At 44.7% G+C, this 13,204-nt stretch overlaps 1 protein-coding gene across 1 annotated transcript in view; it reads left to right on the forward strand.

The window, feature by feature from the left end:
- Nucleotides 1-13,204, forward strand: part of EIF2AK3 (eukaryotic translation initiation factor 2 alpha kinase 3) — a 137,740-nt gene that overhangs the window by 77,099 nt on the left and 47,437 nt on the right. The window contains exon 5 of the mRNA XM_086964429.1: nucleotides 4,567-4,801. Within this exon, the coding sequence (XP_086820555.1) occupies nucleotides 4,567-4,801 (235 nt within the window). The remainder of the gene's footprint in view (nucleotides 1-4,566; nucleotides 4,802-13,204) is intronic.

Raw genomic sequence — 13,204 nt, forward strand, 5'->3', positions numbered from 1 at the left:
GTTTACAACTCAACAAGGAAAAATCAGTTCTTCAGCCGGCAGGTACGGTGAAGTTCTTGGGAGCGATACTCGATACTCAGGTGTGCAAAGCCTTCCCATCGGAAGAGAGACAGATGAAACTCATATCGTCAGCCACTCGTTTGCAAAAGAGAAGTTGGATGACAGTCAGGATGTACAAATCTCTTCTAGGGTCGATTTCATCCTGTATTCAATTGATTCCGCATTGCAGACTGCGAATGCGCCCCCTGCAGGAGGAACTGGACCTTCAGTGGAGACAAGTGGAAGGTTCGTTCGACGACAGGGTGACGGTTACCCAGCGGATGAAACGGTCGGTTTCATGGTGGATGAAAAGATCTCACCTCACTGTGGGACTCAGTTTCAAGGCTGCACGAGCTCCTCACGTCATTACCACGGACGCTTCTCTTCAAGGTTGGGGAGCAGTCATGCAAGACCTCCAGGTCAGTGGTCACTGGACTCTGGAAGAACGTCGTCTACATATCAACGTTCTGGAGCTAAGAGCTATTCGATTGGCAATGTTGGCTTTCCTCCCAAGGATTACAAACTCAGCAATCCTGGTGCGGACGGACAACACCACAGCAATTCATTACGTCAACAAGCAGGGAGGCACAAGATCGCCACTGCTTTCACAGGAAGCCCAAATACTGTGGGAATGGGCGATATCGCAGAACATCACACTCGTAGCAGAACACCTTCCAGGAGTATGCAACACGAAGGCGGATACGCTAAGCCGCCTGAGAGCAGTCTCGCACGAGTGGGAATTGGAGAACGCAGTGATCAAGGACATCTTCTTCCGTTGGGGGACCCCAGCGATCGACCTGTTTGCAACACCAGGGAACAAGAAATGCCGGTGTTACGCAAGCAGGGAACATCATCGAGGGTCACTCGGGAATGCCCTTTCGATGTCCTGGTCAGGCGCGTTTGTTTACGCCTTTCCGCCATTTCCCCTGATTCCTCGAGTCCTCAAGAAACTCAAGATGGACAGGTGCAGGATGATACTAATAGCGCCTGCCTGGGCTCGCCAGTTTTGGTACACGGAGTTGCTTCTTCTATCAGAGACACAACCCATTCATCTGCAACCCAAACAGACACTTCTATCAATGTACAACGGCCAGGTTCTTCACCCGAACCCGAGCTCGCTTCAGTTGACGGCTTGGCTCCTGAATACAGAGAGTTTAAGGACTTAAACATCCCAGAGGAATGCAGGACCATCTTGGCACAGGCACGAGCCCCTAGCACTAATAAGACATATAGAGCGAAATGGAAGAGGTTCCATTTGTGGTGTCAGAGGGAAAAAGTACATCCTTTCTCGTCAGCTCCGCATCAACTCTTACCATATATTCTATCGTTGGCACAAGCAGGTCTGGCTCATGCTTCTATCAAGGTCCACTTGGCAGCTATTTCCAGGTATAGGAGAACAAGATCGGGCCCCTCTCTATTGTCAGCAAGAGTAATAAAACAATTCCTGAAAGGACTGTTTAGAGTTTTTCCGCCAGTTAGGCCCCCACCTCCGGTGTGGCACTTGAATGTGGTCCTGGCTCAGCTGATGAGACCGCCATTTGAGCCAGTACATAAAGCGGACCTGAAGTTCCTATCGTGGAAAGTGGCGCTTCTTTTGGCACTCACCTCTGCAAGGAGAGTAGGAGAGCTTCAGGCTTTAACTATCAAAGAACCCTTCTTGCAGTTCAAGAATGATACAGTGATCCTACGGATGAACCCCAAGTTTATTCCGAAGGTACCAACAGACTTTCATCTTAACGAGCCAGTGGTTTTGAAATCTTTTTTTCCTCGACCTTCAACCCAGGCTGAGAGGACACTTCATTCTCTGGACGTTCAGAGATGTTTGAAATTCTATCTACAACGCACAGCTGGATTTCGAAAAACACCCCAACTGTTTGTGGCTTTCGGAGCCCCAAGGAAAGGATTTCCTTTGTCAAAACAAGGGATATCTAGATGGATAACTAGTGCGATCCGGTTCTGCCACCAGGCGGCAGGCAAACCTTTACAAGGACAGGTGAAGGCACATTCCACAAGGTCGATCTCAGCATCAACGGCGCTGTTTGCTGGAGTATCCATAAAGGACATTTGCAGAGCAGCTACCTGGAGCAGTACGCACTCCTTCACGAGACATTACTGCCTGGAGGCGGCTGCAAAGGAGGATTCGGCTGTAGGACAGGCAGTCCTGAGAAATCTCTTCCAATAAGAGGTGAGCTTTCCTCTCTTCCCTCCTCCTGTTTTTTCAAACATTTCGTTTATTATGCTTTGTTACTGCTTTATGGTTGTTATACTCTGTGATGTCATTAGTTTATAATGATTCTGTAACTGTGCACGAAATGTTTGAGGTATGCTAACTGCCATCTACTCTGATACAAGCAATGGGAATCTATGAAAGTTCCAATACTGGAGTAAGAAACAAGTTACTTACCTGTAACTTTAGTTCTCCAGTATTGGTAACTTTCATAGATTCCCATGCGCCCACCCGCCTCCCCTGGGAAAGCTCACTTTAGGGCTAGGTGATTATGTGGCAAAGCAACGGCTACGAAAATCTGAGGCTCTGAGCTTTCTCAGGAAGGTTCTACAGGGTGAGGCTGATCTGATTGGTTGCTAAGGGGACTTTGGGTCTTTTTACATAATGACACCAATAGGCTACAAAAGATAATGAGGCCTAGGCCTAATTTTTTTTAACCTTTTTACACCTATTAGGGTGTATTTACCTAGGTATATATATATATATATATATTATTACCGAGGCTCCCATTCCGACGACGGGGAAGGATACAAGCAATGGGAATCTATGAAAGTTACCAATACTGGAGAACTAAAGTTACAGGTAAGTAACTTGTTTCTTCTTATGAGATGACAACTCAACTTCAAGGAATCCAGAACCTGGTGGAGGCAGACATTCCGAACCTACCACTGCCCTACAAAACTATATGGATTGCACTTGAGCCCTGTGCAAATGGGGTTAACATAATTGTGCATTGACCTAGAGAGAGAATTGATCCCCTTGAAGAATTCCTCATGCATTTTGACTTGTCTCTGGGCTAGATCTTAAAATATCACACAGTGCTGGGTCCTTTGGGGCACTGTGGGGAAGAGGCAGACGAGAGCCTGACGCACACAATTTGCTACAAGCAGTGGTGATGCTGGGATTAGCAGGACACTTAGAAAAATCTCTATACGGAGTGTTCATGGAGAGGACGGTAAAGTCCCTGAATCAATTGCAAGACAAATGGGGAGGCTCAATAGGCAGGGAGATGACCGAGGGAGGCATACCTGGGCAAAGCCCTGAGCACCCCAAAGAAAATCTCTAGGAATTCTAGCTTTAAGTATACACGGTTCAACTTCCTACACATGACTTGCCTCACCCCACACCGACTTAACATCATGTACGGGACCCGTGAGCTACAGTGCCGTAGGTGCGGGACCCCTGACTTGGGATTTACACACATGGTTTGGGATTGTCCAGGCCTACGGGAGTATTGACGCCAGATTGTATCGACCCTAAATGACGTACTGTCGCGATCATTGCCCCTCACGGTGGAGGTCGGTCTCCTGGGTTTGTCCCACAACCTAAATCCAGGAAGGTGGGAACTAGATTTGTAGATTTAGCACTAATACTGACAAGAAGACGCATATCCCTCCGGTGGCGGGCAACAATATTACCTAAAACACAGGATTGGGAAAAAGATGTCATGGCCTGGGCCAGAGCAGAACAATGGGTGCTGATGGAGGAGGACAATAGAGGCATGAGATGCCGCCCAATAGCAGGACTGCGTCGGAGGTGTTGAGTGCCTGGGATAGCTTGGAAAGCTGTAAAGGAGAAGATGGCGAGAGCCCCCCCAGAAAACAACCAAAATGACAGTTCAGTAGGGAATGCCCCAACTTCCCACCACTGAAGCCAACAGCAGGAAGTAGACAACCTAGTAGAAACTCCACCCATTCCCCCAACCAGACCGGAATATCGACGACCCCCATGTGTTAAAGTGACGAAAGACATAGAACATTAGAATCTAAAACAACCACATATACCAAACCTCTATTTCTCTATTTGTTTAATGCATTACAATTTTATTATGTTTGATTATAACAGATTGAGATATCTACGAAACGGCACTACTCCTATCTCCCCTAAGACACAATGAGTAAACTAGGCGCTGCATGTAACATAATATCGATATGCTAGTCGAGAGAACTGTAATATCATGAAAATTTGAACCAGAAACGCTGAAATACCACCTGAACTGCATTCCCAATTGGATGGTATGACTTGAGTACAAGACCTAATTGTACATGCAATATTTTCTCTCACTCTTACCTTGTCGATAGAAAATGCAAATAAAAATATATTTCCCAAAAAATTGTGCATTGTGAAAGTTCACGTAAAATGAATATGCGTCATTTTAAGATAGAACCAAATCTCATTATTTCTTCTTTGCCAGAAAGAATCAGCAAAAGTCATTCACACTTAAGCTAATGTTATTTGGCGGTTTCAGTTCATGCATTTTTATCTGGGTAATCTTTTCTACGACCTTTTTCATTTCACAGATGGAATTTCAGTGTCGGCCATTTTGAACTGCGCTATGTACCAGACGTTGAACCCAGAGGGGGGTTCATTGAAGGCAGTTTTAAACCCGGTGTAAACCATGATGAATCCAAAGTAATTTCAGAGGTGGACGAGCAGGAGGCAGTGCTGAAAGACTCCATCATCAAGGTCTCGGTGGCAGATTGGAAGGTCATGTCATTTAGTCGAAAGGAGGGCAGTCTGGAATGGGAACACCAGGTATGAAAATGATAGCATAGCGTCTTTGTGTGTTTCAGAATAATAAATGTGTAGCACTTTTCTTGCACTTTTTTATTTCAACCTTTTAAGGTATTACAATATTCACATCGCTTTTTTCACTTACAAAAATCTTCAAAAAATACAGCAATCATCTTTTTGTGATTAGATCTGTTGTGATTGTCAACTCTAAAACAGTAGACTACATTTGTATCATCAACTCTGCCTACTGGTGGACAGAAGAAAGCTGACGTGGATGTTGTCCTTTTTCATAACTAGTGCCGTTCACTGAGTCTATTTGTTTTGTTTTTGCATAGCGCTTACCACCTCTGACACGGCATTCAAGTACAATCTATGAGCCAAGATTAATTGCATTTATTTTAATAGGTTTGGTAGTCCACGGACACAGTGGCGCGTGAGTCAGGCTATGGAGGGCATACAGGAGCGGGGGATGGGACATTACATGGGAGTCTGTGGGTGGCGTCTGGGGTTGCGGGGAGACCACAATATCTTGGCATATGACTTAGATATAAGTGAAAATGTGTTTTACTTAATTTTTATCTTTTTCTGGGTGTATTCCCTGCTTTTGTGTGAAGGTTCTTTTCCATTGTCCTACTACATTGGTGGGAGTTTCAAGGGAATGACGTTTTTCAAGTTCTATGAGCATCTGGCTGTTGGGCCGAAACATGTTTGATCATATTACATCGGACTCTTATTTGTTTCTTGTATGTCTTGAAACTTATCATGCTTAATCTATGGTCTGTTTTTCACTGAGAGCATACAAGGTGTGATATTGTTGAATATCTAATAAAGAAATGAATCCTAAAAAAATAGGTAGGAAACTAAGATTTATGTGAATAATGACATTACTGGATCTGAAAAAATGAGGCAAGTAGTATATGGTACAAACGTGTATTAAATAGTGAAGTGTGCAGAAAATTAGGAGCTATTTAGCAAATGATCCATTCAAGGGGAACAGTGTAGTCAGGGCTAGAACTGGTTAGGGCCCTAGATTTTGCATTTGGTACTTAATAGAGGTAGAGCAGACAAGGAAGTTGGTAGTGGCAGGTGAAACGTTTGTAACAATGTCCAGTTTTCATGCAGAGTCACGATGGGATCCATGGTTGTTACATGCAGGAAGTTGCCTCATGTTGTAACATCTTAGGCAGCTAGTTTGACAGTCACTGGTGAAGAGCTGCATTCTTTGATAGGTACTGTAGTAAGATTAATCCCATCGTTCTCTACTTCGAACTCAGTCTTTGTGATAAGAGGCACCATATGAAGTAGTATGTCCGATGGGGTGGCCCTTGGAATTTTGAGAAGTAAATACAGTGGAGTGAAACATCTTTGCAATTTGCACAGACCTTTCATTATTCGAATGTATATGGCCCAAACAGCTACCCTGGACTTAGGACCTTTATGCTACAGATTTGAGAAGGCAATACAAATTTAGACATTTTGGCAGACAATTTGCAACGCAATCCTGTGCAAATAGCACAATTTTAATGATTGTACTTAACGTTATCAAACTGTGAGCAAAGACAGGAGGGAGGTGATTCCAGCTCAGTTGAGCTATCACCAGGACATATCTGCAACAATTACGGGGCCTTGAATTTAGCCCCACTAGTAATATTCTGATTGGTGGCACATAATTTCTCTTAGAAAGGAGAGCACAGGGCAAAAGAAAGCAATAAATGCACAAGGCAAAGTGATTTAAACTTCAACCTTTTGTTGCTAGGGGGCCAAGTCTAGAGTTAATATTTGTAAAGTAGTATGCTTTCTGAAATATATGGCATGGCTAGGTATTAACACCCATTGACTTGGTTCTAAAAGTTGACTTCATAAATTGCTAGTTTGATTAATCACTTAAATCTCTGTCTTAATTTGATTATTTTTGGAAGAATTGATGATTGCCCAATTGTTTGTTTGAGAGAAGGGCCTGTCTCCCCAAATCTTTCCCATCTCCATCACTCTTACATTCAAGACAAATGTATGTCATCTGCATTGAACCTTTTGGGGGCAATGGGACCTAAGTACAAGATTGGTTCCCGTTCGTACGTAGCATAATGTATGAAGATTTATCTTTGTTTGCAGGAGTATGACATTTCACATTTTCATCCTTTTCAGGTCCCAGCCAAGATCAGTTGTGTTCTCTAGCCTGAGCCTTGGGAGCCCTTCTTCTAGTAATAATAGACAATAGTAGCCAAAAGCTAGTAATTAGGGATGGGGCCTAATACATTTATGTGTATCTCTCTCGCAGAACCTCTTATATGACCACCTGGCAGTCAAGTTTATTCTCAAACTTAAAGCAGATGTACCCACCCCCTGTACGGCCAAAACCCTATTGACCTTCTCTCCCCTGGCACACTAATACAATTGAATCTGTTCAATCATCTTTAGCTCATAACCCTCCCACACTTAACAATTCCCCCCTCCAGCTGACTCCTATCATCACTGGATTGATTCCTCTCTTAATCTCATAGCTGCTGTAAAAAACCATAAGAGCCATAGAAACACACCCTCTGAACCTAGGGTTCACTGGGAGTTTTAGACTCCAGAAGCAGACTTTTTTGCAGGTTGGAAAGAAAATAGAGGCTAAGCTATGGCACCACAGAAAGAGAATCATTCAAGTGTTCCTTAGCAGTGTACAAAAAACTGATTTGCAAAGGGAAAATCTGCTTCAATTCCCACAAAACTGAATCCTCTAAAAACTTATCCAAAGAACCGTTTGCCATGGTACAAAAACTCACTAGCCTCCTGAAAATAAACCTACTAACACCAGCCAGGCCTTCTGTAGGTCTCTAGCTGCTTTCTTTAAGGATAAGGTAGGGGCAGTCTATGGCCATTTCACAGCGAATCATAGACCCTGTCAGACTTCGGCTGAGGATGCTCCATCAGGGAACCTAAGCCCCCGCCTTTCCTGGACATCAACTGGGTTCACCGCTGCTTCCTGCAGTTAATGTAACCTTCCATCATCCTGCTTCTGGCGACGACCCCACTGCTCTATCCACTTTCACATCTCTTTCCCCAGCACAAGTCCTAACCCTAATTAGGAAAACAAAATCTGACTACCTCCTGCCCCCCCACCTGCAACCACCCAAATTATACGGCTCCAGAAATCATCGCGTAGCACCTCACCGATATTTTTAAGCACAGGTTTTGCGTGGGCTACTTTTCCACGAAGTGGAAGTTCCCCTCTATTCTCCCTTTTCTGAAAAAGCCTAATCTTCACACCGCGGACTCCAACAACTATCGGCCTATTTCACACCTTCTGTTTCCTGCCAAAATCATTGAAAAGGCTATGAACGCTGAGCTAATATCCTTTATCAAGAATCATGGATATCTTCATCGAAATCAGTTGGTCTTCAGAAGCCATCATAGCACGCAGCTTGCCCTCATTACAGCGGTGGAACGAAATCAGGCAGACTGTCGACGCAGGAGGAAATGCTCCATTGGTCCTATTAAACCTTTCGGCAGCATTTGACACGGTCAGTCACTACTTTCTTTAAAATAGTCATGTCTCGTGGGTATCGAGGGGGAACTCTCACTCTCCAAAAAATCCTGTCTCCCCAACCGTGAGCAGTTTGTTTCTCTTGAAGATTTAAACTCACCTGTCTTCACATTACTATGCAGCTCTCCCCAGGGCTCGTCATTGAGCCCTACCCTTTTTAGGTCGAGCCTAGAGCAGCGCATGCGCTGCTTGCTTGACTTTTAGTAAGGGGTTTTCAAAGTGCTACCAGAGGCTTTTGCTGGCCTCAAGCTTGCGTGCACATGTGCGCAGCCGCCATCTGTCTCCTCCGTCACGGGTCATTAAGTGCATCGCGATCACTTTCACTTTCGCTGCCCTGCGCAGCGCAGAGGCACCATCTGGCTTTCCCCTCGCTCTCCATGTGCGCGCGTGCACCACTCGCGTGTTTTTTAAAATTTTATTTTTGCTCATGTGCGCACACTACTCCCGGTTGCGGCCGCACGTTTTCTTTTTGCTCGCGGCCAATGCTTGTTTAAATCCCAATGAGTTTTTCTCAGCACACCCGCCGAAAGCCGCTTTCCTGCGTACACACACATGTTCCGTTCTCATTGAGCAGGTGCCATAATTAGCGTGGTTGATGGTCTCTCGGAGTCGTGGTTCATAGAGGCTGTCTTCCAAGGTAACATGGGCCATCTGTGAGTCACTGCTCCTCGGAGTGCTGTGAGTTACGGTTCACCGAGGCCGCGCGCACAGCTCCCTCTCTAATTCACGGCAACTTGGTTTGATGTCCGTTGATTGCCGTCTACGATCATACAGGCTCCTTTGTCAGCCTCAAAATGGGGGATTCTGAGCCACTCTTTCCGGGATGTGCAATGGTGGAAAATGATCCATGTCACAGAGAGCTAATGTCTCAGAGTGCGCACATTTTACAAGCACAAGAGAAAACACACAGCTGCAGCGCTTCTCGCATACAGCTTGTCACACTAATTGTATGCCGCCGAGAGGACTTGTCTCAATGTGTATATCACACTGAGGAGTTGTTACGCATAGTACATGTCATAGTACGTGCGAGTCACACGTAGTACATAGTACAAAATGCATAATGCAATGAGTGCTTATTGCAAAGCGTATACCAGGTTGAGTGGCTCTCACCGTACTTTTCATACTTGGTGAACAGCACAGTGAGTGCACTTCAGACATGATGGTGCAGCGATTGCTTGTTTTCTTTCCCTTTCGTGTGTCTCTTCAAAGCTCGTTTCTCCAAGTGTATTCTCTCCTTCTTTCCCCTCCCCTATTTCTCTCAGCCCTCCCCATGCGTATCTCCAGTGTCTCCTTATCGATCACTTTTCCTTCTCTCCCACGCGTGGCCTGTCCGTGTCCTTCTAAATGTCTGCATCCCCAGCTTCCTAGGGTTTCTTCCTCTCGCCTCAACTCCATTCATATATTTGTGTCTTCAGTGCCCACGTCCAGCCTCTCCAGTTTTACAGTTTCCCCGAAGTTTTCACTCTGTTTTCTCAAGTCTTCTGCGTATCCATCTTCTCTCCCATCCCATGTCCGTCTCTCCAGTTTCATTCTGCCCCCAGATCCAGTCTCCCCCACCCCTGTCCACGTGTCTCCTGCTCCTCCACATGCCTCGTCTATCAAGTGTTCGCTTCTCACCCAATCCATCCTGTCTGTTTCTCCCTACTCGCCATCCCATGTGTACATCTCATTTCCTCTCGCTCTTCAACGTCAATCCGTCTTGTTTTCCAATGCTACTAGTAGCGCACATCTCAGTCACAACTTCATATTTACAGTTGCGGCAGAGAGTGCATCATTTACAGCTTTCATTCAGCCACCTCTTGCTTAAGGGAGCGCTCCTTCTCACCTTGCAGTGCGCCCAGCAGCCATTTATTAAGCCATAGAAGTCTCTTGTTATGCTTGAGATAATGTTTTGTTTGTAGCATGTGTGGTATTGCTGAGTAAAAGAGGGTCGCATCACTTGGGATGTGGAAGTATGGACCACAAATCCATGAGCCTTTCGGCTGACGGAAGTACAGAACTGAAGCCACAAGGTGTGGCAGCCTCACAGTCTGCACGATGTAGTCACACATAGTCACACACACACACCCAAGGTGGAGCTTTAAAACTTGTTGCTGGGATGCAATGGGGGTCAGACGATTTTTAATTTGCAAGCCTGGGAGCCTTATCTCACAGACAACAGATGGCACCAGAAGATGCTCTGTGGCTTGCACGCGCAGATCTGGCGACTACAGAGCTAGAAAACCAGTTGAAGTCTTGACGTCGGCACAGCATCCTGTGATATTGGGCAAATCTTTTAATCTCCCTGTTTATACAAAAAGAATGTGTCCTTTGCATAAAGTAACTGGCACTCACGTAAAGCATTCTTTCGGCGTTGGAGCAACATCCTGTGATCTTGGGAAACTCAGCAAGTTACTTAATGTCCCTTCTCCTACAAAAAAGAACATGGTCTTGTGCAGAGTAACTGGCGCTAATATAAAGTGCTTTAATAATGCATTGGGTTGGGATTCACGCTATATAAAACTGCATAAAAAAAAAAGAGAGGGAGAACGGAGCGAATGAACTGAAACCACGAGCACTATATGGAGTGTTACGAGGCAAAGAAAACAAGCATTGGCATAGCCAATAGGTCTCGCCTTTGGACCTTCTAAGTGTTTAGCCATGTAACAGTTGATGTTGTTGCACCAAGGATATTGTGCTGCATAACTAAATACTTATGTGGTCCCAAAAGCGAAACCCATTGGCTATGCCAATGCTTGTTAACATTCATGTAACCCATCTAGAGAAAATGATCATGTCATTCTGGTTCTCAGTAGTTTCCTACAAGCACTTCGTCTTCTCCCTTCCTATACTCACTTCAGAAAATCACTTAAAACGTGGCTCTTCTCTCTAGCTCACGACTAGCTTCTTCCGCTCTGTACCACTCAGCCTTTCCACTCCAACGCCAAGAAACCGTAGGTGAACGTGCGCTATACAAATCCCATTTATCATATCATATCATATCATATTAATGACACCCAAATTGTAATATCTGTGGCCAACAATCCAGCAGACACGACTCTCCGCTTTAATGACTGTCTGCTCAAGCTTAAAAAATCAATGTCTCTTAACTGCCTAAAACTCAACTCCAGTAAAACGAAGGTCTTGTTTTTCGGCGTAACACTTCCTTTTGGTCCCCAGACTGAGGGCCGCAGGAGCTTGGCTCTCTCCCGACCCCAGTCAATAAGGTAGAAAACCTAGTAGTAGTTTTTGAGTGCAAACTTTCTTTTGAGGGCCACGATAACACCATTACCTATGCCACCTTCTACACTAATGAAGCTCCTTAGGAACATTTTTCCCTTCATCCCTCCCAACTTGCAGAAAACCGTGAAAACAGCTCTTGTACTATCCAGAGTTGACTATTGTAACGACCTATTTGTCAACTTTTAAAAAAATGTCTTCACAAAATCCAGACCCTACAGAATGCAGCTTCCCCCCTACTCTTAGGCCTTGCTAAATACGAGTCTGTTTCCTCTGTGCTTAATCCTCATGGGCTCCCAGTCAAGAAGCACATTGACATCAAAGCCCTGTGCACTGCCTTTAGGGCACTCCACGGCATTGGCCCGACTTTTTCAGGCAAAGCTCTCAATGGTATACTCCATCTAGACCACTTCGATCTGCCTCCGCTCATAATCATATTGTTCCCAAATGTTGAAAATCTTTCTTGGGAGGGATAAGCTTTGTCATTGGCACAACCAGACTCTGAAACTCCCTTACCATTGAATTGAAAACAAAAACAGTTAGCTTTCAGTAAAGCCCTTAAGACCTGGCTTTTCATCCAATAACTCCTCTCCCGAGTTAGCAGGTTAGCTTTTTGGGAGATGAGCACCTAAACACCCCTCAGTATTAGAGCACTTTATTAATCTTATTTTCATTTCCATATTTTAATTTCTTCTGCAAAACAGTCCAAGAATACTCTGTATTGCGGATTTCAAGGAACATCACTCAAACTGGGTGCAGGGTACCTCATATGGTAAAAGAATCCAGCATAACTATTGCTACGGCCATCTTCAAAGGCGAGCTCACACCAGAATCCTTTTTTCTATACATCTGCCAGCATCACGTTCCCTGCCTTCCCTTGGTCAGTTTCCTGAATTCCTCCTACTGTTCTTGTACTTAACATCTTCCTGTTTTCATGCGAAGTACCATATGATTCAGTTCCTCCAAAGGTAACTTGTTCTTCGATGGGAGCCGCCTTACATATCTCAGAGGTGCTGGGGAAATGTAAGTCCGGCTGCTGCAGGAGGTTGGAGAATGACAGAACCACACTGGGAAATAACTCTATAAAACATTATCATTGGGGCACACTAACCAACAATCCGTAGTATCACAATGACTGGAAGAAAAATGGATCTGTTCCTTGCCTGAGTTAAAACAAGAAAATATGACTTGTATCTAAAGCAGGCCTTTCACACAGAGAAAGGCTGCTCTAGCCTACACAGTATCAAGACCTGTGAAACTTGTTACTTTAAAATATGCTAACTCCATATTTAGCATGGCTCACTATCAAACATTTTGCACAAAGCCTTGTGGTCTTCAAGATACCACTTAAGGTGACTCAGCAAATAATATAGATAGGCCTTTTCAGCATGTCCAAAAATATTTTATTTCGTCATTAGGTGGCTGTGACTTTTAGCTTCTGAAGTTTAGGGCTGCAACAGAAGTCCTGACGCCTGTGTAACTGCTCAGTGTGTGTGGCCGTTCCCAAAAGTCCCACTTTCTTATTGGGTTTATTCATAATGTGTAGGGCGTATTCCGTACAGAGTTACAAAATACCAGTAAATTCAATCTGAAAAATAGGCCACACAAAGATATGCAGTTTCCGACAAGTATCTTCAAGCCATTATGTTGTGTGAATCCGAACAGTCTCTCGATAT

The sequence above is a fragment of the Lissotriton vulgaris genome, chromosome 3_2, assembly GCF_964263255.1.
Source record: "Lissotriton vulgaris chromosome 3_2, aLisVul1.2, whole genome shotgun sequence".
Taxonomy (NCBI): Eukaryota; Metazoa; Chordata; class Amphibia; order Caudata; family Salamandridae; genus Lissotriton; species Lissotriton vulgaris.